We start from the raw sequence: 27,469 nt of genomic DNA, 5'->3' as shown, positions 1-27,469 counted from the left end.
CCTCATCATAGGAACTCTATTGAGGCGAAAGGTTCCAATGAGATCCCCTACTGAATTCCAGTGAACCATCAAATGCTCCTCATACGACAAGCCTTTCAATGCCTGAATCATTTCGTAAACTTTCTTTGAATCTTCTCCGACGTCGGTACATCCTTCCTTAGATAAGGAGCCCAAAGCTGCTCACAATACTCCAAGTGAAGCCTCACCAGAGCCTTATAAAACATGTTTCGCTGTACCTCTTTCCCTTTATCATATAGCTTAAAATTTTATTTTAGTTAGTGATATCACAAGGTATCAGGCCTCTCTCGCCAAACCAGTTTATGTCCCTGCCCCCCTCAATTACCCCCATGTGATCAATTAGCATACTTTGGAACGTGGGAGGAAACCAGGGCACCCGGAGGAAACGCATGCAATCATGTACAAACAACCTCACAGACGATGGAATTGAACACGGGTCGCTGGCGCTGAATTAGCATTATACTACTGCGTAGCCCAGTGTTTCACTTACCCCCATCTGTATTTCACAGAGTCGCAGAGAGGGAAAAGCAGGCCATTCAGCCCATTGAGTCTGTGCCAGCAGTGTACACTAACCTCATTTTATTCTACCTACTTCCCCATCAACTCCCTACCTCCTCAGATTCTAACCCTCACCCACCGAATTCAGTATTTGCAATCAACCCATCGGTTGGGGACTTCTCACGTCAATGTTCAATCCATGTAACAGGCTGGATTGCCATCGATTTGTGGACTTGTCACTCAGGGTCTTGGGAAATATATGTGTTGTTTTTATGCATGACTATGGTTTCTTGGAGTGTGCTGTGTGTGTGTTTGCACCTTGGCCCCAGCTGCTTCGCTCGGCTGTGCTCATGCATGGTTGAATGATAATTAAACTTGACTCTGATTTGATTTGATCGGGTCGCACATCGCTGGCACGCGGGAGTGGGGAAGAAACTGGCACGTCTGGGAGAGACACACACAGTCACAGAGAGAATGTGTAAACCTCCCACCTCACTCACTCACTCTCTCACACACAGTCACGGAGAACACTCCTTACACATGTTGCAGCTATATGGGACCCTGGTCAGACCCCACTTGGAGTACTGTCCTCAAATCTCGTCACCTCACTACAGGAAGGATGTGGAAACCACAGAAAGGGTGCAGAGGAGATTTACAAGGATGTTGCCTGGATTGGGGAGCATGCCTTATGAGAATAGGTTAAGTGAACTCGGCCTTTTCTCCTTGGAGCGATGGAGGATGAGAGGTGACCTGACAGAGGTGTACAAGATAATGAGAGGCATTGCCCATGTGGATAGTCAAGAGGCTTTCTCCCAGGGCTGAAATGGCTAGCACAAGAGGGCACAGTTTTAAGGTGCTTGGAAGTAGGTACTGAGGAGATGTCAGGGGTAAGTTTTTTTACGCAGAGAGTGGTGAGTGCGTGGAATGGGCTGCGGGCAGCGGTGGTGGAGGTGGAAACGATAGGGTCTTTTAAGACACTCCTGAATGGATACATGGAGCTTTTAAAAATAGAGGGCTATGGGTAAGCCTAGGTAGTTCTAAGGTAGGGACATGTTCGGCACAGCTTTGTGGGCTGAAGGGCCTGTATTGTGCTGTAGGTTTTCCATGTTTCTATGGGCATTTACACACATTCACACACAAACACTGCCTTGGCATTCTGTTGTCGTTGTGCTGAGTGTACACACTTCAATGTCTTCCCCGGGTATATTCTCATAATGGTTCCTAAAGGGTTTGGCTTTACAGTGCCCTTCCTGCCACACACGGTGGAATATTCCTTTTCTTTAGTATTTCTTTAGTATTGCTTGTATTCAATTCAAGTTCAGCTGTCATTCAACCATACATGAATACAGCCAAACAAGACAGCATTACTCCGAGGTCAAGGTGAAAAACACACTACCAACAGTCACACACAGCACAAAGCACATACAAGGTCGCAAGCACATGTAAAATATCAGTAAGATACAGCCACACAAAAAAAATAGTCCAGACCCTGAGTCCACAAATGCCGCAGAAATCTGCAGTCGGCCACAATACAGCTCGTCTTCTGCCGAGCAAACACTGGGGGACAGCCCCAACTCCAGAATGGACACCACGCCACACCACCTCCAATGCCGCTCTCCTGGCAGCTGTATACTGTACTTAAGGTAGATACTTCTGTCTATTTTGCAATATGATTGTAACGACGTTGTGAAGCGCATCATATTCTGATTCACGTGTAGTCTGAAGTTAACTGTGGGTAATTAAAGATGGTATGTCCTGGTGCCTCAAAAAAGCACAGGGGGAAATGGCGCTCAGTAGGCCAGAGCAAGATCGAGCTGCTGGGAGTTCACACTGGAAACAATACAGAGCTATTTATTGTGGTTTCTGGTAGATATCATTTTCGTAAATATTGGCAGTTTTCACCATTTTCACTCATTTTTGTAAGTTTGGTCTTTTGATGCACTGAATAAACATCCTTGGACGAAAGTGCCAGGTGATTCTAGCCATCTTTTCTTTGGTCATAACCCACGTGTCGTAACACACACAGCACCAGAGATTAGGATCGAACCTGGGAGACGGAGGCTCAACCTGCTGTGGACCTGTGCCGAGGTGAATGTTTAGAATTCCCTCTCTTGGAGGTTCCAAGGACACAGTGGCTGGGAATAACCACGGCTGAAGTCAATAGGATTTGGACACGGGGAATCTACTGTACCCTGGGGTGTGGTAATGCACAGGCTGGCACGGAAGGGTAGCAGTTAGCGCAAAGCACTTTACAGCACCAGCCGTGAGATCGTGGCTCAGCTCCTGGCACGCCTGTAGGGAATTTACAAGTTCTCTCTGTGACTCTGGTGCTCCAGTTTCCTCCCACAGTCCAAAGACGTACAGGTTAGGGTTAGCGAGTTGTGGCAAGCTACATTGGCGCTGGAAGCGCCGCGACACTTACGGGCTGCCCGGCACACAGTCCTCATCGATTTGATTTGACACTGTACATTTCGATGTACGTATGACAGATAAAACTAAACTTTACCTTCAAGGGATGTAGGATTGGGAGCGGAAGCTGGAGAAAAGGCACCGGCCAGCATTGCTTTAACGGGCTGAATAGCCTCTTCCTATATCAGTAACAGGGAGGCCCAGCCACAATCTCATTGCATGGGAGAGGCCAGCGCTTGGCAAAGGTACTTACCGATCTGGAAACGGTGGAGATTACGGTCCCTGTCTTGGTGTAGCAGGACATCTGCACCATGAACATTCCCAGATTCTGATTGACGGGAGACTCCGGCATCTGGAGCCAAAGGGAGATCCGATACGGCTGTCCGTACATCATTACCTGGAGAGAAGGGGATGCAGTCACCGCGTGACAGTAGAAACATGACCTACCCTTCGCCACCCTCCACATCACCACTCCTGCCCTCAATCACTGACATGAATCTTTCTCCAAGGGTCAACGCAAGTTTGGTCTATTATTGATATATGTACTGAGATCAAGAACAGCATCCACACAAAAAGTGAAGCTGGACAAGAGCTGTGTTCTGTCCACACTATTGTACGGGTCAGAATGCTGGCGCGTGACAAGGACCGACCTTGCCAAGCTGTCATTCCATACCAGGAGCCTCCGCAAGATCCTCCATAGTTTCTGGCTCAAGAAGATCTCCAACGATTCCCTCTCCAGGGTCACTGAGAGGACATAGCCACAATCATCGTGAGGAAACGTCGGAGATGAATTGGGCAAGAAGAGAGGCCAACTCCATCATCAAGACTGCACTCCATTGGACCCCTGAAGGACAGAGGAAACCCGGGAGACCAAAGACAACTTGGCACCATACTGTAGAGGCAGAAATGAGGACCCTGAACCACTCCTGGGGCACCATAGAGAAGATGGCCGAGGACAGACAGAGATGGGGGACCTTCACTGCCGTCCGAAACACCAGCGGCACGTTGAGATGGTCAAAGGAAAACAGAATGCAGAACAGAGGGAAAGTGCAGAGGCTCAGAAAGTAGTACCAGAATTGAGATCACTCATGTTGAGAATGTTGTTCTCTTGAGGGGTTACTCCCTTAATGAAGAACGCCTATATGTGATTTTGTTTAAAGTTCAGAGTAAAGTTTATTATCAGAGTACATACATGTCACCACATACAACCCTGATATTCATTTCCCTGTGGGCGTACTCAGCAAATCTATAGAATAGTAACTGTAACAGAATCAGTGAAAGATCAACCAGAGTGCAGAAGACAACAAACTGTGCAAATGCAAATATAAATAAATAGCAACAAATAACAAGAACATGAGATAGAGAGTCCTTAAAGTGAAATCATTAGTTGTGGGAACATCTCAATCAAGGGCAAGTGAGTGAAGTCATCCACAAGGGATTTCTGTTTTTTTTTGTGAGCATGTGGTTCACTGCACTGAAGCTTCTTTCAACAAGATAGGAGAATGGAAATACAACAAGGAGCAGTTTGGCTCTTCTTCAAAGACCAGGAAACTCTGTATGACAGTGTAGACACATACCACAAAAGCTGAGATTTTTGAAAAGCATTTTTGCTTCTTCATCATTCTGAATTTCAATAATTTCTTCTTGCAAGCTCTCATCCTGTTCTTGCACCTTGCAAAGAAATGGGTTAATTACCCAGTCTGGAATTTCCAGATCATTCAAATCCTTGAATTGATTCCGAAAATTCTTCTTCAGTGACTGCAGGTATAAGCAGTACCCTTGCAAATCACTGTCTGTGAAAGAGGGTGCCGCACTTTCCATGTAGGGAAACTGTGAAAACATCCTTCTCCAAATGTTTTGCTTTTGATTTCCAATTTTCTGATAAAAGTGGACAACTGTACTTTTTGCCTGGATTAAATTGGAATTCTCACCCAGCAGTTTCATTTTTAGAATGTTTGTTTTGTCATACAGATCGACTAGGTCACCCACATCTCTATGTAGAAGTTCAATCTTGTTTCCCCAACTCTTGTTGACTTTGAGCAAAAATTCAACCACAGTGTCAAAAAGATCAAAGAAATGTTTTAAGCAGCAGGCCTTTGACACCCAACACACTTTAGTGTGAAGAAGCAAGTGTTCAAGCTCTTCATTGTTATCTTGGCATAACTGGCAAAATATTTTGCTATTTAATGGATGAGCTTTGATAGCAGATATTACAAGTGTCATGCTTGAAAAAAGTCACTGGCTGACGTTTTTGGTTGTGAGATGTTAACGATGAATTACATAATAGAGTGCAAACAATGGATTGGAATTTCCTTTTTCATAAATGCTACCAAACCAGCATGGCAACCTGTCATAAGTGGTGCTCCATCTGTTGCATAAGAAATCATGTTCCTAATCAGAATACTTTTATCCTCAATATACATTTTGAGCTCATCGTAGATTAATTTGCCATTCATATTTGTTTTTAAATTTTACTATCGAGAATCTCTTCGTAAACTTTTCCATTTTTGATAAAATGTACATTAGCAAAGCCTCATTGTCTCGCACAGTTGACTCATCCAGCTGTATCCCAAGTTCTATTTTTTGTAGCTCTGTGCATACTTGATACTCAATGTCTTCATTCATTTCATCAACACAACGAGCTACAGAGGTATTACTCAGCGGAATTGATTTTAAAATATAGGTATCCATTTTGAGAACAGTGCTGAGCACTTCTGATACTGCAGACATTATTAATCTTTCACCAATTCTGTGGGATTTTCCACACTTTGCTGGCATTTTGGAAATGTTATAAGAAACAATGAGACCACAATCAAGGTCATTTTTAGCTCTCTTGGCGAACGACTCGAGTGTGTGCAACACTTTTCAAATGTTCTTTTCATCTTCTGAAACTGAGTAAAACCATAAGTAGCCTTTTCAGGGTGTCTTTTACAGAAGTGTTCCTGGAATCTTGATGGTTTCATGGCTTCATTAGACAGTACAGTATTACAAGTAAGACACGTGGGGCGTTGTTGATTTGACAAGAACGGAAAAAAACCATACCCAGGTATGTAAACAACAGGAATTCTGCAGATGCTGGAAATTCAATGCAACACACATCAAAGTTGCTGGTGAATGCAGCAGGCCAGGCAGCATCTCTAGGAAGAGGTACAGTCGACGTTTCGGGCCGAGATCCTTCGTCAGGACTAACTGAAGGAAGAGCGAATAAGAGATTTGAAAGTGGGAGGGGGAGGGGGAGATCCAAAATGATAGGAGAAGACAGGAGGGGGAGGGATGGAGCCAAGAGCTGGACAGGTAGGATCTCCCCTGGAAAGCAGGATCTCCCAGTGGCCACACATTTTAATTCCACATCCCATTCCCATTCTGACATGTCTATCCACGGCCTCCTCTACTGTAAAGATGAAGCCATACTCAGGTTGGAGGAACAACACCTTATATTTCGTCTGGGTAGCCTCCAACCTGATGGCATGAACATTGACTTCTCTAACTTCCGCTAATGCCCCACCTCCCTCTCGTACTCCATCCATTATTTATTTTTATACAGACATTCTTTCTCTCACTCTCCTTTTTCTCCCTCTGTCCCTCTGACTATACCCCTTGCCCATCCTCTGGGTTCCCCCCCCCCACTGTCTTTCTCCCTGGGCCTCCTGTCCCATGATCCTCTCATATCCCTTTTGCCAATCACCTGTCCAGCTCTTGGCTCCATCCCTCCCCCTCCTGTCTTCTCGTATCATTTTGGATCTTCCCCTCCCACTTTCAAGTCTCTTACTAACTCTTCCTTCAGTTAGTCCTGAAGAAGAATCTCGGCCTGAAGTGTCGACTGTACCTCTTCCTAGAGATGCTGCCTGGCCTGCTGCGTTCACCAGCAACTTTGATGTCCCCAGGTACGTAATGTTGTGTTGACGCACTTTCTGTAGTTTCTGTTTCTAAGCAGGATTAGAATTCAAGGCATCACCGCCTCCACACTCACAGGGATCGCACCATACATATTTATCCACCACGAATGGGGCTAAATTAAAGTAAAAAGTTAACACAAACTGGGAATGCCTATCGGATGTTGACGACCGCAGCAAGATGACACGGATGAAACAATGGTAGTGACACGCAAAGAAGCGGCGAGGCGAAGATGAAGATGATCACAACAACAAAAATTATGTTGACAAGGATTCAGATTGGAACCTGAATGCTAGTTGGGATAGAGCTGGTGTTCGGCAAGCTCTCCTTACACTGTTCCATTAGCGCGATTGACCCATCATGTAAGGCCTCATAATTATAGTGCCATAGTTAGCATGCCACTTACCATCCCCACTCCAAGAATCCTAAAAGCCTCCCCCCCACCCCCAACGACTTCTATTTCCCTTAATGCCTCCTTAGGACATGTAACTGCCTCCCCCGGGGGGGGGGGGGTCGATACTGCCCTCGTTGGGAATCACTGAAAGTTACAACTCAGGTCTGTGGAGTTTGCTTCCACAATACAAGGCATTTGGATGCCTTGCTTAAAAGACCAACGGACGCATTTGAAGAAACGAAAGATACCGGCGGGGGTAGTGTAGGCAGGGAGAGCATGTGGTAATCTGATACTGAGAGCGCGGATCAGCCGCGATTGTATTGGAAAGTGGGGCAGACTGGCCTATTCCTGCTCTGTGTTTTCAGAAGGTCCCGACCCAGAAGTCGGACATCACTCCTCACTCGGTAATTTACAAACCGCTGCTGTCCGACCATCGACCGCCTCCCTGATTGTCAGCCCACAGATGCCGTCCTACCTTCTCCCTTCCGTTGCGGAGTAAGGAAATGTTGGCGACGGGAAAGGAGCAGAGCGCGTCTCTGGAGTCACAGTCGGACCTATCGAATCAGAGGAGAAGAACGCAATCTGTAGATCTTCAGTTCAAACAGCACGGAGACAGGGCCTGTGGTACAACTTACCCCTACAGACCAAGATTCCCATCTGAGCTAGTTCCGTTAGCCTGTGTTTGGCCTTTAAACCTTTCACATCCATGTGCCCGTCTCAATGTCTTTCACGTGTTAGCTGCCCCAGCCATTTCCGCTGGCATTCTCGTTCCATACACCCACCGCCCTTTGTGTGAACAGTTTGTGCTTCAAGTGCCTTTTAAATCTTTCTCCTCTCACCTGATACTTATGCCTTCTAGTTTTTGATGCTCCAACTCTGGGGAGAAATAAGGCTGTGTGCATTCACCCTACCTTTCCCCCTTGAGACTTTATACACCTCGAGAAGATCAGCCCCTCAGTCTCTCCCACACTCCGAGGAATAAAGTACTACCCTGCCCACCCTCCCCCTATAACTCGGGTCCAGGCAACGTCCTTATAAACATTTGCACTCTTCCCAGCTTAATGGCAGCTTTTCGATAACAGGGTGACCAAAACTGAACTCAATAGTACAGATGTGGCCTCACTAACATCTTGTACAACTGCATTTCAAAGCCACAAATCAGCAAGTTGTTTTGTTATGCCTCCCCTCTCGCTGTGAAAGGGGTAAACCTCTTTTTCTATTTATTAGGGAGAGAGGGAAAGCCTGTGGTATGTCGAATTGTCTGGTGAATGATTAGTTTTTGTTGTACTACAGATCATGGTCTTTCTTGGGGGCTTGCTTGGTGGGTGGAAGGCGCTGATGCTTTTTGGTGGAAGAGGGTGGGGTGGGGGAGGGTTGTTGCTTTGCTGCTGCTTGTGCGTGGGACAAGTTGGGTCGGCTTTGGGGTCCTAACGTTTTAACTGTCACTCACTCTTTGGGGCCCGCTTCTGTTTTTGTGGCTCTCCGTGAAGAACAAGAATTTCAGGATGTATATTACATACATTTCTCTGACGTTAAATGGAACTGAACTGCCACGTAACGCCAACTTCTGAACTGGGTACCGTGACCGACAAAGACCAGCGTGGCAAACACCTTCACCACCCTGTCTACCAAGTGCACCACTTTCAGACAGCTGTGTGCTTTTAGTCCAAGGCCCTCTGTTCTATAACACTCCCAAAGGTCCTACTGTTCAGTGTGAAAGTGCCTTCTTAAAATGCAACAACTCGCACTTCATCTTTTAGTTTAGAGATACAGCATGGTTTCAGGCCTGTCCGGGCCATGAGCCCATGCCAACCAATTACACCCGTGTGACTAGTTAATCGTCAATGGGACGTGGGAAGAAACTGGAGCGAGGAAACACATGCAGTCATGGGGAGAACGTAAGATGCTCCCCATACAGACAGTGGTAGGAATTGAGCAGGGGTTGCTGGTGCTGTAATAGGGTTACACTGACTACTATGCTACCGTGCCAGTCTGAATTGAACACCATTTGCCCGTTCACCCAAATGATCAAGATCTCCCCCCACCACCCGTAATTTTTCATAGCCTTCTTCACTGTCTACGATACCTTGGTAGAGGGCAGGCCCATAGAGCTGTCCATAAGACCATCAGACTTAGGAACAGAATTAGGCCACTCAGCCCATCGAGTCTCATCCGCCATTCCATCTTGGCTGATTTGTTTTCCCTCTCAACCCCATCTTTAAAATTTAGAGATACAGCGTGGAACTTGGGGAGGAGCGATGATGGCACTAAGAGAGCAGCTTCTTTGAGCTCATCTGCGGAAACAACTTAATTTCCACCTTTGATGTCTCTTTTTTCCCTGTGGATGGGGTTCTGTCCATGTCCTTGACCTGCAGCTGCACACAAACTGCGGTTCTTTACGCTGATGGTTCCCACCCCCAGGGCTCATCGACCGGCCGGCCGTTTCTGGATACCCAAGGGCGCGGCCTGGAAGACGAGAGTGCCTTCGGGTTTCTGAGGCCTTGCGGCCCGGGGGGGGGGGGGGGGGAGCCGATTCTACGCCGGTGCCGTCGACTGAAGCGTCGCGGTAAGAAATGGAATATCGGGAACAGCGGATCAGCTGCCAGAGGCCTCTGTACTCAGTGAATCGCTCTCTCTTCCTCTAGTTGGTGGGGAAAGAGTTTGCTGCTGATTCTCGAGTCGGAGGACTCGGGGAAAAGAAGTGACATGGCAGACTTCAACACCTTAGTCAGTGAGTTGTTTTGTTTTTGTCGGTGTGTGACACCTCTGTTAGGGAGAGAAAGAGAGAGGGAGCGCCTGCTGTGTTATGTCGAATTGTCGGGTGAACAATTACTTTTTCTGTTCTGCTGATCACGGTCTTTCTTGGGGCTTTGCTATTGCTTGCTTGGTGAGTGGTGGGTGCTGATGCTTTCCGCTGAAATAAATGGGAGAAGGTTGATGCTTTGAAGCTGCTTCTGCCGGGGGGGGAGAAGGGGGCTTTGGAATGACATTTTTACTGTCATTCATTCCTTGGGGTACTCTTCTGTTTTTGTGGGTGCATGTGAAGAGCAAGAATTGCAGGTTGTACATTGTATACATTCTCTGATATTAAGTGTGACTACTGAACAGGCCCCTTCCAGCTCACAAAGCCAGCAACCCACCTACTTAACCCTCGCTTAATCACAGGACAATTTACAATGACTTGCACAGTGGTTTGATATTTTATATCACAAACAAAAGAAAATCGGCAGATGCTGGGAATCCCAGCAAGGCACACAAAATGCTGGAGGAACTCAAGATGCTGAAGGGGTTTCGGCCCGAAACGTCGACTGCACTCTTTTCCGTGGATGCTGCCTGGCCTGCTGAGTTCCTCCAGCATTTTGTGTGTGTGTGTGTTGATGTTTTATATTAAGTTTTTCGCTCTTTTTTTTGCTGTTTGCATGATTTGTAGTTTTATTGCGCATTGGGGGCTTGTTGTTTTACTTTGAATGGGTTCCGTAGTTTTCTTTGTTTCGTGGCTGTCTGTGAGGAAGACAAATCTCAGGTTTGAATACTGCACACACACACACACACACACACACACACACACACACACACTTCGATAATAAATGTTCTTTGACTTTGACCAATTAACCTACTGACCGGTGTGCCTTCGGACTGTGGGAGGAAACCCACGCGGCCACAGGGAGGGGGATCTTCTTCACTTACCGGGGTGACGCGGGTGCGGAGCGAGCTGCCAGCAGAAGTGGTTGATGTCGATACAAGGTGGGCAGGGTGAGGGAGGGGAGTCGGGCTCAAGCGGCAGGATTACCTGAAGACGAGGTGCACCGGGGTGGTGTAGCTGGCGGACGGTATGTAGGAATAGTAGAAGCTGCCGTAGAGGAAGACGGACAGCCAGAGGAGCAGCAGGACGACGCTGATGAGGATGGCGATCTGCAGCAGAGTGCGGCGCATGTTCAGCACCAGCGCGGTCAGGTGGTCCTGGGCCCAGTAGATCCACCCGTTCATGGTCGGGCAGTGGACACACTCCTGGGGGGTTTGAGGATTGAGGGACTGGGGGAGGTGGGGAAAACAGGCGAGGAAGGTGGGAGAGAGTGGGGGCGTGAAAGGGTGGATAGAAGGAAGGGGAAGAGGAGGGGGAGAGAAGGAGAGGGAGGAGGTTGAGAACTGGGGAAGGGGAGAGAGCGGGGGAGGGATTGGGAGAGAGTGAGGGAAGGGATGGGGACAGTGGGGTTTAAGGGAGCAGGAAAGCGGGGGCAATGGAAGGGGAGAGAGTGGGATAAAAGGAGTGGGGTAAGGGAGGGGACAGCGGGGCAAAGGGAAAGGGCATATGGAAAGAGGGGGGAGAGAGTGGGGGAAAGGGGGGAGAGCAGGGGAAAGAGGGGGAGAACACAGGAGCAAGGAAGAGGAGGGGAAAGGGAGGGCAGGAGAGCGGGGGGCAACGGAGAGAGAGCAGGAAGGAGTAAGAGAAAGCAAACGCGTTACTAAAGGTTTAAGAAAGACTGCATTTCTCAGAGTTGAGGCCATCACGATTACCGAGTACAATTATGTCGGCAATGAAGGAATTGCCACAGCCAATTGTCTCACAGCAGGCTCCCTATAGAAAGTGCAGAAGATAAACAGCTTAAAAGACTCAGCAGATTGAGCAGCATCTGAGGAGGCCCAGGAATGGCTGACAATTCAGACTGTGACCCTGCTCAACGCACTGAGCTCCTCCAGCAGCCTTTTTTACCATTGTTCCACATTCGAGCACCTGCAATCATTCTCTTTCCGCACGTCCTACAACAAACACAATCGCTCCTCAGAGATAAATAAAGGACCCAGGAATAGCTCTGCTGTCCTAACATAGCCAACTGCAGACGCTACAAGTCCATCTCCGAAGCTTCTTTCCTCTAGCTATTCTCAACAAAACTTACTCAGGTGTAATACTCCAACAGTTCCTGCACAACATCTGTTAAATGGTCTTTACTGCTGCCCTTGTACTGTTGATAATTATTTAATCTTTCATACCCTCAGATTTATTTAAGTTTGATTAAGGCGTCCATCATTAAGTACCTCCACCACCCAGGGGTTGCATCTTCTCATCGCTACCATCAGGAAGGAGGTACAGGAGCCTGAAGGCACACGCTCAGCGATTCAGGAACAAATTCTTCCCCTCTGCCATATGATTTTTGAATGGAAATTGGACCCATGAACACTACCTCACTAACAAGAGAAAATCTGCAGATGCTGGAAATCCAAGCAACTCACACAAGATGCTGGAGGAACTCAGCAGGCCAGGCAGCATCAATGGAAAAAAGTACAGCTGATGCTTCAGGCCAAAACCCTTCGGCACGTCTTCATTCACAAAGACAACAAACGTCACAATACATGCCGGTGATATTAAACCTGAGTTTGGTAAGTGCGATGTGATGTGCTTTGGAAGGCCAAATCAGGATAGGATATGCAGAGTAACTCAGTTTTTTGCCTCTATTATTAAGTATTGCATTGTACTGTTGCCGCTAAGTTAACAGATTCACGACATATGCCAGTGGTATCAAACCTGACTGATTATTGACGTTTATGCGTGTGACGGTCCTGCTAACTGTTGATCGCTCATGGCTGTTTGCACTACTGTCTTGTAAATTGTTGGTTGCTGTTGTGTTGTCTGTTATGGTATTGTCCTGTGTTTTATGCTTGGCACCGAACCACAATCAATTTTTGGTATGTTTCACATTCTGGCAATAAAGTGACTTGGATGCAGATTATTGACAAGGCCAATTTAACCATCCCGACCCTGACGGACTGGGTGTTGCATCTCTTCCTAGCCACCCTCTCTTCCAAATCCCTCAAATCCAATCTGTCCCCATTGGGTTTTCATCGCCTGGCCAAATGTTTCACGGCGATTTAGTGCGAAATTTTGTCCCGGGACGTTTCACACCCTTTATGCATTGGAAGCCGACATTGCATGTGTACAAGTTCTGGGTACCTACGCCGATAAAGAACAAAACTGGCAAAAAAAAGTGTTTATACTTATCTTCAGGGACTCTCTCTCTCTCTCACACACACACACACACACAGAGGGCACAAAACATTAAGCACAGCTTTGGCAGAGAGGAAGATCTGGCCAGTTCTGGAGTTTGTGAATCAGGGGATGGGACTGAGTGGATTAGAAGCTAACAGCTGCAGGGAGAAGCTGGACATACTTGAGCCGTTTTCTCTGGAGTGAAGGGAGCCCTGATAGAAGTTTATAGAATTATGAAAGGCGTAGATAGGGCAGACAGTCAGTCTTTTTTCCCAGGGTAGGAATGTCGAGTGAGAGAGGGCAAGTTTAAAAGAAATGTGCAGGGCAAGCTTTGGTTACACACAGAGTGGCAGGTACCTGAAATGGGGTAATCAATGCCTGGAATGCACCATCAGGTGCCTGGAATGGACCTACGAGTACCTGGAATGGACCGGAAGGTGCCTGGAATGCAATGGACTGATTAAATGAACATCGATTTTCTTGAACTTCTGGTAACAACCCCCCCCCCACCTTTCCCTCGCTCACCTTATCTCCTTACCTGTCCATCGCCTCCCTTGTGCTCATGACCCCCTTTTCATTTTTCCATGAGCTTCAGTCCTCTCCTATCAGACTCCTCCTACTCTTTACTTCATCCCCGCTTCTCAGTTTCACTTATCACCTTGTGTTTCTCTCTCCCCTTCCCACCTTTTAAATCCACTCCTCATCTTTATTACTCCAGTCCCGGCCCAAAACGTTGACTGTACTCTTTTCCATAGGTGCTGCCTGGCCTGCTGAGTTCCTCCAGCATTTTGTGTGTGTTGCATGGACTGACAGATGCCTGGAATGGACTCACAGAAGCCTGGATTGGACTCTTAGGTAGAGTGGCGAAAGCTGATATGGTTTTGGCGTTAAAGGGACAGTTAGATGTATCTGTGAATACTCTGAGAACGGAAGGATATATATCACACACAGACAGAAGAGTATTAGTTTAATTAGGTGTTGTGTTCAGCACAGACATTGTGGGTCGAAGGGCTTGCTCCTGTGCTGTGCTGTGCTGTTCTGTGGTCTCAGATCCACTTTCCTGCACAAAACCCTCAATTCCCAAAGTCTGGAATATTTCTCTTAACAACAGCTGCACTGTCCTGAAGGATCTCGGCCTGAAACATCGGCTGTTTATTCCTCTCTATAGATGCTGCCCTGCCCGCTGAGCCCCTGCAGCATTTTGTGCATCTGCAGAATCTCTTGTGTTTCTGATTAGCTGCACTGTTCTATGGTCTGTGAGTGGGAATCAGGGGGAAAAAAGAGAGGCAGAGGAAAAGGAAAAGAGAGATCTGCAGAGTCACAGAGTCGCACCGGGCGCGAACGGATCCTTTCACTCCCACAATCACGTGCCCATTCACACATTCAAGCAGGGATAATGTCCACTTACTATTCACAGGGACCGTCAGAGGCTGTGTAGTTTCCTCGGCATCCGAAGATGACTCACGGCAGGCGACCAGCGGCCGGGCTCACGGGCTCGACATGAGCCCTGGCCGAGTTCATCTGTCGGCCGCGGGCTGAGGCAGAGGGTGCTGCGGTTGGGTGGTCGGACTTGTCTTCGGCGAGCCAGCGAAAGCCCCAGGAGCCGGGTCGGTATCACGTGCACTGCAACTCTCTCAAAGGACCTTCCCTTCAGCAGCTCAACCAGCAGTCCGAGAATTCACCCTTAGGCATTCACACTTAACCAGAGAAAGAGAAGCATGCATCAATGGGACGTAATATGTAAGAATTGGGATGTTGTGCTGAAGTTGTATAAAATGTTGGTGAGACTTAATCTGGACTATTCTAGTCTCCTACCTACAGGAAGAATATCAATAAAATTGAAAGTGTGCAGAGAAAATTTACAAGGAAGTCCCCAGTTACAAAGTTGAATAAATTCGGACTTTATTCCCTGGAGCATAGGAGAACGAGAGATTTGATAGAGGTATACATAATTTTGAGGGGTATAGATAGAGTGGTTCCGTAAGGTTGCCACAGCCAAGGGTGGTAATTGGGATAACGTCCCACTACCTATTAAATGATCCCATTGGCATGCATCTTAAATAGCCGCTGATAACCAAGTCTGGCTCCCGGCCTTCATGTGTGCCTTAGCTACCAAGCTCGGCGAAACCATTTCTACTGGCAGAAGGGGCAAAGGCAGGTTACTGGCACCTTAAAACCAGTCGGTTCGGGCAGACTGGGCTCGTCAGCCATAGTTGGCAACTCATGTGGGAGAAGGAAAACTCTGATCTCCAACCTCTGCTGCCTTCCCTCTCAGGAGTGAACCCCGAGGGAGAAATCGGAGCGGGAGCCCCTGAGGCAGTCCGACGCTGAGTTCAATGCGGACCGGCAACTCCTGGTGCCAAGCTGTGTCGGTCTCTGCCGTTCCGTTGGGTTCATCAGATGCGTGGAGAGGGGGAGCTTGCTACACGGGCGACAGCTTGCTCTCCATATCGCTCTGCGCGGGCTTGCGTGTCTAGGACAACTCTAACCGACGGAGGCCTCAGCCATAGATAGGGTAAATGCAAACAGGCTTTCCCCACTGAGGCTGGGTGAGACTAGGACTGGAGGTCATGGGTTAAGGGTGAAAGGTGAAATGTTTAAGGGGAACAATGAGGGGGAACATTTTCACTCAGAGGGTGGCGAGAGTGTGAAGTGAGCTGCCAGTGCAAGTGACGGTTGTGGGTTTAATTTCAATATTTAGGAAAAGTTTGGATGGGAGGAGTACAGAGGGCCGTGGTCCCAGTGCAGGTCGATGGGACTAGGCAGATTAATAGTATAGCATGGACTAGATGGGTTGAACGGCCTGTTTCTGTGCTGTAATGCTCTATGAGTCTATGATTCTCCCGGCACTCTGCCACAGGCGGGCACAGCAAGATTCCAAAATGGCGGAGTGATAATGACTATTAACAGCGGATAAGTCAGAAATCCACAGCACAGAAACTGGCCCTTCAGCCCATCTAATCCACAGCAACCGCTGACCACTCACCCATTTGGTCTCCACGTTTTCCCCATCAGCTCCCACCGCAGATTCAGATTGAGAACTGTAGTCCTAGAGAGCACGGAAGGAGGCCCCACATCTCCTGCCCTCGCTGTGCGTGCCGCCCAGCAAGTTTGTCCATTTCAAGTGCTGATCCATCTCCCCTCTGGAAGGCAGAGTCTGCCTCCCCTATTCCCAACAGCCCTGCTCCAGATCCTGGGAAACTGTTCCCCTCCTGTCGCTTCTGGACCTTCTGCTAATCACCTTCCTTCTCTAAACCCCTAGTCCTCGATCCCTACACCAGTGGGATCAGTTGCAGTGGGTCCAGGCCCTTGCTGAGACAGGGGTTAACTCTAGCTATAACTAACCTCCTAAAGAATTTCATCACCGTAGATGTGAGTGCCACTAGACAATAGGCATTGAGGCAGCTCACCCTACTCTTGTTGGACACTGGTACAATTGTTGCCCTTTCAAAACAGGTGGGAACTTCTGACTGTAGCAATGAGCGATTGAAAATGACTTTGAACACCCCCCCCCCACCAGACACTTCACTGATTCAATGTTCAGGATGAAACATTCACAACATTGATAAGAGAATGCATGGGATTGCTTGCTATCGTAAACATCTCTGAATTGAAATTATGTATATATTAAACAACATATTTTTGAAAGGATGAAACATGTTTGTGTATAACCTGCCAGATCTTGCCCAACTTTTAGATTAGATTAGATTACGAGGACACGCAGTCCTCTTTTATTGTCATTTAGTAATGCATGCATTAGGAAATGATACAATGTTCCTCCAGAATGATATCACAGAAACACAGGACAAACCAAGACTGAAAAACTGACAAGGACCACATAATTATAACATATAGTTACAACAGTGCAAAGCAATACCGTGATTTGATAAGAACAGACCATGGGCACGGTAAAAAAGAGTCTCAAAGTCCCGATAGCCCATCATCTCACGCAGATGGTAGAGGGAAGAGAAACTCTCTCCCTGCCATGAGCTTCCAGCGCTACAAACTTGCCGATGCAGCACCCTGGAAGCACCCGACCACAGCCAACTCTTGAGTCAGTCCGAAAACTTCGAGCCTCCGACCAGCCCTCCGACACCGAGCACCGTCTCTGCCAAGTGCTTTGATCCCGGCCCCAGCAACAGGCAATAGGCAAAGCCGAGGATTTGGGGCCTTCCCCTCTGGAGATTCTCGATCACACAGTAGCAGCGGCAGCGAAGCAGGCATTTCAGAAGTTTCTCCAGATGTTCCTCCGTGCTTCTCATGGCTGTCTCCATCAAATCAGGATTGTGCACGGTACCTACTTCACAAATACCATATCATTTTGGAGCAGCCACGCGTGCTGCCATCTTCTCCTCCCCTCCCCTCCTTTGAAGCACTCCTTTAATATGTCCTACTAAGTTCAACAGCCTATAGACCCGCAAGGAAGCTTTCAACCCAGAATTGGCAATTCCTTCCCTGCCTCCCCCATAGATGCTGCCCAAGCTACCTAGTTCTTCCAGCAGGTCGTTTGTTGCTCCAGAGCCCAGTACCTGCAGTGTCTTGTGTCAACTCTCAGAGATCTCCTTCTGAACGGACAACGAACCAACCTCAGTATATTTTCCTCTTTTTTGCGCACGGTTTATCTGTAATTTCCCCCGGCACTTCCCTACCCGTGGCACAGCACTCCCTGAGATTAGAGATCGACTTCATTCACCAAAGCAACACTCGCACAAAATGCCGGAGGGACTCAGTGGGTCAGGCAGCATCCGTGGAAAAGAGTAAACAGTCAGAGTCGGGCCTCAGGACTGAGAAGGAAGGGGGAAAATGGCAGAATAAAAAGTGGGGGGTGGGATGGAGGCTAGCTGGATGGTGATAGCTGAAGCCTGGTGAGTGGAAAAGGTCAAGGACTGGAGAAGAAGGAATCTGACAGGAGAGGAGAGTGGACCATGGAAGAAAGAGAAGTAGAAGGGGACCAGGGATGGGGGGAGGGCCGTGGAATTTGTTCACCAGGAGAAATCGATGTTCATGCCATCAGGTTGGAGGCTACTCAGAAGGGAAAGGAGGTGTTGCTCCTCCAGCCTGAGCGAGGCCTCATTGTGCCACATTTACATGTATTAGGTAGTTGCTTTGCTGTGGTATTAGATGCAATGAAAGACAACGTTTTACAATTATAAAGAATAAAAAATCATACATAAATTTTAAAAAAGGCAGAGGTTATGTTTCATGAGTGGCTATATGTCACCAGAGCCACTTAACAATTTGTACCATGGAGAGCATCCAGACTGGTTGCCTCACTGTCTGGTATGGGGGTGGGGGGCTACTACACAGGATCGAGAGAGACTGCAGAGAGTTGTAAACTCAGTCAGCTCCATCACGGGCACCGGCCTCCGTAGTATCCAGGACGTCTTCAAGGAGTGGTGCCTCAGAAAGGTGGCATCCATCATTAAGGACCCCTGTCACCCAGGACATGCCCTCTCCGCATTGTTACCGTCGGAAAAGAGGTACAGGAGCCTGAAGACACACACTCAATGATTCAGGACCAGCTTCTTTCACTCTAGCATCCAATTTCTGAATGGACATTGAACCCATGAACACTACCTCACTACTTTTTCCCTCTCTTTTCGCACTAATTATTTAATTATTTTATACATACTTATTGTAATTTATAGTCGATATTATTATGTATTGCATTGTGCTACTGCCACGAAACAACAAATTTCACATTTGCCGGTGAAAGAATAGATCCAGAATAAAAGGTGCTACTGGTACGTATTTACAAAGTAAACTGCATTTTAAGATGTGAGTTAAGGTGTTTACAGTGCAGAGACATAAATGGGGGGTGGGGGGGGGGGGGTAACTAGAACGATTGATCGATCTGTGTGTTTGGAAACACCAGGACTGATCAGGGATGGTCGGCATGGCTTTGTGCGAGGGGAGATCGCATCTCACAGGCGTGATGAAGAGCTTGTAGGGGAGGTGACCAAAAGGATCGATGAGGACAGGATGGTGGACATCAGCAAGGTGCAGCACGACTGGAATTGATAGGATCCAGGGTGAGGGAGTAAATAACATAAAAATTGGACTTGGCGGCAGGAGTTAAAGGGTGATGGAGGTAGGCTGCTCTTTGGGCTGGAAGACCTGTGACTGCTGGTGTGATGCAGTGACTGGTGTTGGCTCCTTTTTTGTCTGTACGTATGTATTTGGGGTGGCGGGACGGAGATACGTCTCTACCAGAGGATATGTGAGGCGTTCCTTCCCTCTGCTAACCCGCAGGTCACCCTTGGGCAAGGTGTCGCGTGGAGGTCATGTGAAGCTGTGGGAGCAGGTGGAGGGGCTGGTGCATATCGCAAGTCCTGGTTATGCGACCACTGATGCCAGGCAGACGATTGCAGAAGGGTAACGAGCACCTTGAGTATATCAAACTCTGCCGAGGGAAAGCAGCGTCCATCATCAGAGACCCCCACCACCCAGGCCGTGCTCTTTTCTCACTGCTGCCATCAGGTAGAAGGTACAGGAGCCTCAGGACTCGCACCACCAGGTTCAGGAACAGTTACCACCCCTCAACCATCAGGCTCCTGAACAAAAGGGGATAACTACGCTCACTTGCCCATCCACTGAGATGTTCCCACAACTGATGATCTCACTTTAAGGACTCTTTATCTCATGTTTTTGTTATTTATTGACATTTATTTATATTTGCATTTGCACAGTTTGTTGTCTTCTGCACTCTGGTTGATCTTTCATTGATCCTGTTTACAGTTACTATTCTATAGATTTGCTGAGTATGCCTGCAGGAAAATGAATCTCAGGGTTGTATATGGTGACATATATGTACTCAGATAATAAATTTACTTTGAACTTTGATAATGGCTTGGTGGGGGTGGGGGAGTGGGTAGGGTCACCCGTCTTGTGAAGACACTGCCCAGAAGGTGGCAATGGCAAACCACTTCTGCAGAAAAATCTGCAAAAGAACAATTGTGGTCTATGAACACCCATGTCATACAACACGGCACATAATGAATGAAAAGATATGCAGTAATGACTTGGAGCAGAATGCAGGTGGTGTGGTGACGAAGTTTGCAGATGACTCTACCATTAGTAGTATAGCGGACAGTGAAAGAGGTTATCTAAAGTTATAAAAGGATCTAATTCAGCATCTGTAAGCCTCCTTCCCCACCCTACTTTCAGGGACCCATGTACCTGCACCCTGAGGGTCTCTCTGATCTACAATGCTCCCCAGGGCCCTACCATTCACTGTGTCTGACTTAGACAGTCAAGTCTATTGTCATTTAACTATATACATGTATACGTCTCTCCGGACCAGGGTGTAAAGCACAGAAGTACACATGACACACAGTAACCTGGGAAAGTAAAGAATTAAATTTACAGATGAATTACACATAACTAAACAAAGTAAAGTGCATCAATTAAATATTGTCTGGTATTAACCGGTGACATTTCAACTGCGCTGCGGCAGGGAGTTCAGAAGCCTGATGGCCTGAGGGAAGAAACTGTTTCTCATCCTGACTGTTCTTGTCTTTACGCATCGGAGTCTCCTGCCTGATGGTAGAAAGTCAAAGAGGATGCTGGATGGATGGGGGGGGGGATCCTTGATAATACTAAGGGCCCTGCGTACACAGCGCTCCTGATAAATGTCCCCGATGGACGGTAGGGAGACCTCTATGATCCTCTCGGCCGTTCTCACAGTCCTCTGTAGGGACTTCCGGTCCGATGCTTGGCTGCTCCCAGACCAGATGGAGATGTAGCTTGTCAGGATGCTCTCGATGGTGCTCCTGGAAAATGCAGTTAAAGTTGGTGAGGGGGGAGCCTTGTTTGCCTCAATCTCCTCAGGAAGTTGAGGCTCTGCTGTGCCTTCTTGTTCAGGGAGGTGATATTAAGCCACCAGGTTGAGATCATCTGTGATGTGAACTCCTGGGAACTTGGTGCGTTTAACTCTCTCTACGGAGGAGCCATATATTCGCAGAAGGGGGAATGGTTCATCTGCATCTTTTCCTGACATCCACAATAACTTCCTTCGTCTTCTCCATGTTCAGGCTTTGGCTGTCCTTCTCACACCCAACCCACCAGCTGCTCCACTTCCTCTCTATACTCCGTCTCGTCAACGTTCTTGATGAAGTAACCACTGTTGTGTCATATGCAAGCTTGAAGACACAGTTTGAGCTGAGCGCTTTCACCCAGTCGTGCGTCAGCAGCGTGAACAGCCGTGGGCTGAGCACACAGCCTTGCGGAGCGCCGGTGCTCAGCGTAACAGGGCTAGAGACGTTGCTGCCCACACGGACTGACTGAGAGGTCCAATATCCAGTTGCTTTCGGAGGTGTTGAGACCCAGCGGGGGCAGTCCCTCCACCAGTTTCTGGGGTATGACGGTGTTACATGCTGAGCTGAAGTCTATACGCAGCAATCAAACAGCACCTTTGTCCTTTAGAGTAACCGGGCCTCTCCTTCACATGTTCTACCAGTCTGTTGTCACCAGGACAATCTTCTATGTGGTGACGCCAACAGGCTCAATAAACTGATTCGAAAGCCTGGCCCTGGTATAGGAGTCAGACTGTGGTAGGACAAATCCTGGCATTTCTGGACAATGTTTCTCACCCTCTGCATGCCACCTTGGCTGAACAGAGGAGAACTTTCAGTAATAGACTGAGACAACTGTGCTGCTCCAAAGAGCGATATATGAGGTCATTTTTTCCCTCGGCCGTCAGGCTCTATAATGAGTCAACCTATAACTGAGGAAATGATGACAACCCCCACCCCTGTTAAGACTCTTTGAGGTAATTTTAAAAAATTCTTTCTTACTGCTCTTCTAATATTTACATATCTGTGCACTTGTAATGCTACTATGACACTAATTTCCTTTGGGATTAATAATATATCGATCAATCTATCTTCCCAGGCAGCCCGCCTAAGAGAAGGAAAACTCTGATTTTAAACCTCCTCTGCCTTGTGGCCATACCCACCCTTGGGCAAGGCTTTGGGAGTAAACTCCAAAGAATGAATCCAGAGCCGGGGTCCCTAAGGTAGTTTGATGTTGTTTATGTAAGGGGTTTCTTCTTTAATGTTACTGCGTAGGGTAATCAAAATGGCTTCTTGGTTATGTTAACTGCTGAGAAAGTTCTCTCTCTAGCAGCTTGTTTGGGTTACAAAGAGAACTGCATTCATCTGCTAACCAATTGGGATAGATGTTATTCTTTCTTGTGTGTCTGTCAGCTATTGTTTTCGCAGGCGTTGGGGGAGAAGGCGGATGGGGACAGAGAGAGGAGACGTGATGCTGTAAGCTGGGCGGCGGGACGGACTCCGAGCGGGAGTCTGAGGCCCAGGGCTTTCGGGAGGAGACCTGAAGAGGAAGGACGTGCTGGAAGCGCTCTGGTTGAGCACTGTGGTTGGTCCCAAGCGGCAAATCGAAGGGATCGCATGGTGGAAAGAGGACCCCGTTAATTGAGCTCCAACTGTTGTGCACGAAGTGGTTGAACTTTGATAAGTGTGGCGTCTTTTACTTTCCTTGTATATTGTATCTCTATTAATTACACTGTTCCAGTAAGATCTATAAAGTGTAATCATTTAATCACATATGGTGTATTGTCTGTTATTTGGCGGGGTGGGGTACGTCACACAGCATCCACACAAACTTGATTACCCAGTTTGGCGGGGCCGAAGGCTGCTCCCCCTCGACGAAAGCAAGTTGAGCGAGCCTGAGGCTTGCCAGGGGGGGCCACATTTACAACTTCACTCTGGCAGCCTCCGTGACGACACTGGCGCCAAGCTGTATCAGCGCTTGCCCTTCCCCTGGACTACATCAGTGACGTGGAGAGGGGGAACCCGCTGCACGGGCAACAGCTGGTTCTTCAAATCTTCCCGCCCAGGCTTGAGCCCTGGAGAGGACACAGTCCACCACAGGCACAAACCCATCATCTCCGGGATTGACGGCCGCCTCCTACTACTATCTATCTTCCAGGTGGGACAGGACGGAGCGGAGGGCAGGGGCTATTGCATCGTCAGTGGATCGAATTGACCGATAAGCCAACTGGAAAGGGTCCAGCGTAGCCGGGAGAAAGGCTTTAATGTGCTCCATGACCAGCCGCTCAAAGCATTTCATAATGGTTGATGTTAATATCACTGGATGATAGTCATCTCAGCAGCTTACCGTCGCCTTCTTTGGCATTGGAATGATGGATGCAGCCTTATGCAGATGGTATACATAGTTTGATAATAAATATACTTTGAACTACCTCACTATTTTGCTCATTTTTGCATTTTTTTATATTTCCTTCTGTAACTTACAGTAACTTTTAATGTATTGCACTGCGCTGCTGTCACAAAACAACAAATTTCACGCCACATCAGTGATAGCACACCTGATTCTCACTTCGATTCTGAATTGTGGAGTGATTCAGTTTGAGAAGTTAAGCCAGGCTGGGGCCGGCGCAGTGGACGGCAGGGCCTGGGGAGTGGCCTCACAGGTTATCGGTGATTATCGAGAGCTGGCCTTCGCAGGTTGAGGCATTGCGTTTGGGAGCTCGGGGATGCCATATTGCAGTGGCACAATTAGCGGTGAGTACACATTTGCCATTCTGGCTGCCAATCTACGAACTGAGGCAATAAGCCAAGTACTGGAGGGACTGAGTGAGCCAGGCAGTGCCGTAGATCGAGAGCCTTTATCTGGACTGGAAGTTCGTGATTAGGCGAGAGAAGGGGGCTGAAAAGTTCGACAAGGATAGTACCAGGACTGGGGGACTTGAATTGTGATTATACAGTCACAGAAGAGTAGAGCACAGAAGCAGGCCCAATCTAGTCCACGCTGAAACCATTTAAACTGCCTATTCCCATCGACCATATCCCTCCAATCCATGTACCCCCAAACTTGTTTTAAACGTTAAAATTGAGTTCGCATGCACCACTTGTGTTGGCAGCTCGTTCCACACTCTCGGGACCCTCTGAGTGAAGAAGTTTCCCCTCATGTTCCTCTTAAACATCTCACCTTTCACCCTTAACCCATGACCTCGAGTTGTAGTCCCACCCAACCTCCGTGGAAAAAGCCTCACTCCATTTACCCTATCTATACCCCTCATAATTTTGTATACCTGTATCAGATCGCCCCTCAATCTTCTACGTCCCAAGGGGGTAAACCCCTAACCTGTTCAATTTTTTCCTTATGACTCAGGTCCTCCAGACCCGGCAACGTCCTTGTCAATTTTCCCTGCGCTCTTTCAAACCTTGTTGGCATCTTTCCTACAGGTTGGTGACCAGAATTGCTGGGTTTCAAGGAGCTGAGGGGTGGGGGGTGCCCCTAGAGAGATTTATAAAACCATGAGGTGCAGGGATAAGGTGGACGGTCGCGGTCTTTTCCCCAGGGTAGGGGAGTCTGAAGGAAGGGGGGGAAAGGTGTGGGGGGGGTCGGAGGGTGGTCGATAGAAGGGAAGAGCTACAAGGGGAAGTGATAGAGGCGAGGTCGATTGAATAGACACTTGGAACAGGAAAGGAGGGGCAAACACGGGCAAGAGGGACCAGCTCGGGGATGGGCATCTAGGTCAGCAGAGACCAGCCGGGCCGAAGGGCCTCTTTCCGTGCTACATGTCAGCGCGGCGCTCCCTCTTTCCCCCACCCGGCCGCACCGGCGCTCCCTCACAACTACGGGAGTTCGGGCCCGGTCCGTCTGGGCTTCCCCAAGGCCGGCAGCGCGGTGTCGGAACCCGACCCGGACCCGGGTACCTCCCATCCCCGGTACCTGCCGTCCCCGCCGCCGGAACCCGGGCGCCGCTTCCCCCCATCGCTGGCCGCAGCCGGTCACCACGGCAACGGAGTCACCGCCCGACCTGCTCCCCGGCGCACTTCCGGTCACCGCCGGAAGGTCGGAAACCCGCCTCCTTTCCCACCCTACTGCCGCCCCGTTCCACTCCACCTCCGTCCCTCCGTCCCTCCACCCTCCCCTACCTTTCCTCAACTTTTCCACCCTCCATTCTCCCTCCTCGCCTCCCCTCCCCTTCACCTCTCCCTCTACCCCATCCCCTTCCTCCTCCGTCCCTCCACCCTCCCCTTCCTCAACTTTTCCACCCTCCATTCTCCCTCCTCGCCTCCCCTCCCCTTCACCTCTCCCTCTACCCCCATCCCCTTCCTCCGCCGTCCCTCCACCCTCCCCCACCTTTCCTCAACTTTTCCACCCTCCATTCTCCCTCCTCGCCTCCCCTCCCCTTCACCTCTCCCTCTACCCCATCCCCTTCCTCCGCCGTCCCTCCACCCTCCCCCACCTTTCCTCAACTTTTCCACCCTCCATTCTCCCTCCTCGCCTCCCCTTCACCTCTCCCTCTACCCCCATCCCCTTCCTCCTCCGTCCCTCCACCCTCCCCCACCTTTCCTCAACTTTTCCACCCTCTATTCTCCCTCCTCGCCTCCCCTCCCCTTCACCTCTCCCTCTACCCCATCCCCTTCCTCTTCCTCCTCCGCCGTCCCTCCACCCTCCCCCTCCACTACCTTTCCTCAACTTTTCCACCCTCCATTCTCCCTCCTCGCCTCCCCTCCCCTTCACCTCTCCCTCTACCCCCATCCCCTTCCTCCTCCGTCCCTCCACCCTCCCCTTCCTCAACTTTTCCACCCTCCATTCTCCCTCCTCGCCTCCCCTTCACCTCTCCCTCTACCCCCATCCCCTTCCTCCTCCGTCCCTCCACCCTCCCCCACCTTTCCTCAACTTTTCCACCCTCTATTCTCCCTCCTCGCCTCCCCTCCCCTTCACCTCTCCCTCTACCCCATCCCCTTCCTCTTCCTCCTCCGCCGTCCCTCCACCCTCCCCCTCCACTACCTTTCCTCAACTTTTCCACCCTCCATTCTCCCTCCTCGCCTCCCCTTCACCTCTCCCTCTACCCCCATCCCCTTCCTCCTCCGTCCCTCCACCCTCCCCCTCCCCTACCTTTCCTCAACTTTTCCACCCTCCATTCTCCCTCCTCGCCTCCCCTCCCCTTCACCTCTCCCTCTACCCCCATCCCCTTCCTCCTCCGTCCCTCCACCCTCCCCCTCCCCTACCTTTCCTCAACTTTTCCACCCTCCATTCTCCCTCCTCGCCTCCCCTCCCCTTCACCTCTCCCTCTACCCCCATCCCCTTCCTCCGCCGTCCCTCCACCCTCCCCCCTCCCCCTCCCCATCCCTTCCTCAACTTTTCCACCCTCCATTCTCCCTCCTCACCTCCCCTCCCCTTCACCTCTCCCTCTACCCCATCCCCTTCCTCCTCCGTCCCTCCACCCTCCCCCTCCCCTACCTTTCCTCAACCACTCCACCCTCCATTCTCCCTCCTCGCCTCCCCTTCACCTCTCCCTCTACCCCCCATCCCCTTCCTCCTCCTCCATGCCTCCACCCTTCCCATCGCTTCCTCAACTTTTCCACCCTCCATTCTCCCTCCTTGCCTCCCCTTCACTTCTCCGTCTACCCTCTCCACCTCCCCACCCTCCCCTTCAACTTTTCCACCCTCCATTCTCCCTCCTCGCCTTCTCTTCACTACCTCCGGCCTCCACCTCTCCCCTTCCTCCTCTAACCCTCCCCCTCACCATCTTCTCTCCCTCTAGTCCTCCCCTCCCTCCCTCCCTCCACCCTTCCAACTTCCAACTCCCCACTCTCTCCTCCCCCTCCCTCCCTCACACCCCCACCCTCCACTTTTCCTCCTCACCTCCCTCCCGCCCTCTACCTCAAAACAGTTAGTGTTCCTCACCCTGAATAAACAGTGACTCTGTACAGTTACACAGTGACCCTCGCCCTGAATAAAGTGTCTCTGTACAGTTACACAGTGACCCTCACCCTGAATAAACAATGTCTCTGTACAGTTACACAGTGACCCTTGCCCTGAATAAACAATGTCTCTGTACAGTTACACAGTGACCCTCACCCTGAATAAACAGCGACTCTATACAGTTACACAGTGAGTGACCCTCACCCTGAATAAACAGTGACTCTGTACAGTTACATAGTGACCCTCACCCTGAATGAACAGTGACCCTCGCCCTGAATAAACAGTGACTCTGTACAGTTACACAGTGACTCTGTACAGTTGCACAGTGAGTGACCCTCACCCTGAATAAACAGTGACTCTGTACAGTTACACAGTGACCCTCACCCTGAATAAACAGTGACTCTGTACAGTTACACAGTGAGTGACCCTCACCCTGAATAAACAGTGACTCTGTACAGTTACACAGTGAGTGACCCTCACCCTGAATAAACAGTGACTCTGTACAGTTGCACAGTGACCCTCACCCTGAATAAACAGTGACCCTGTACAGTTACACAGTGACCCTC

At 49.3% G+C, this 27,469-nt stretch overlaps 1 protein-coding gene across 9 annotated transcripts in view; it reads right to left on the bottom strand.

Moving 5' to 3' along the window:
* LOC140189340 (seipin-like) overlaps positions 1-25,021 on the bottom strand; it is an 81,964-nt gene extending 56,943 nt beyond the window's left edge. For 6 of the 9 annotated variants that reach the window (XM_072246077.1, XM_072246082.1, XM_072246081.1 and 3 more), the window contains exons 1-5: positions 24,918-25,021; positions 14,605-14,893; positions 11,004-11,359; positions 7,689-7,767; positions 3,179-3,322 (exon numbers count right to left, since the gene is read on the bottom strand). In XM_072246077.1, the coding sequence (XP_072102178.1) occupies positions 3,179-3,322; positions 7,689-7,767; positions 11,004-11,200 (420 nt within the window). In that variant the 5' untranslated portion in view covers positions 11,201-11,359; positions 14,605-14,893; positions 24,918-25,021. Of the gene's footprint in view, positions 1-3,178; positions 3,323-7,688; positions 7,768-11,003; positions 11,360-14,604; positions 14,894-16,182; positions 16,395-24,917 lie in introns of those variants that run through there. The other 3 variants (XM_072246079.1, XM_072246078.1, XM_072246086.1) reach the window with 3 other exon arrangements.
* Between the last annotated feature and the right edge of the window lie 2,448 nt (positions 25,022-27,469).

This window comes from Mobula birostris, chromosome 28 (genome assembly GCF_030028105.1).
Source record: "Mobula birostris isolate sMobBir1 chromosome 28, sMobBir1.hap1, whole genome shotgun sequence".
Classification (NCBI taxonomy): Eukaryota; Metazoa; Chordata; class Chondrichthyes; order Myliobatiformes; family Myliobatidae; genus Mobula; species Mobula birostris.
Note: the sequence above shows the minus strand (reverse complement) of the source record. Positions and strands in the feature narration are given on the sequence as shown.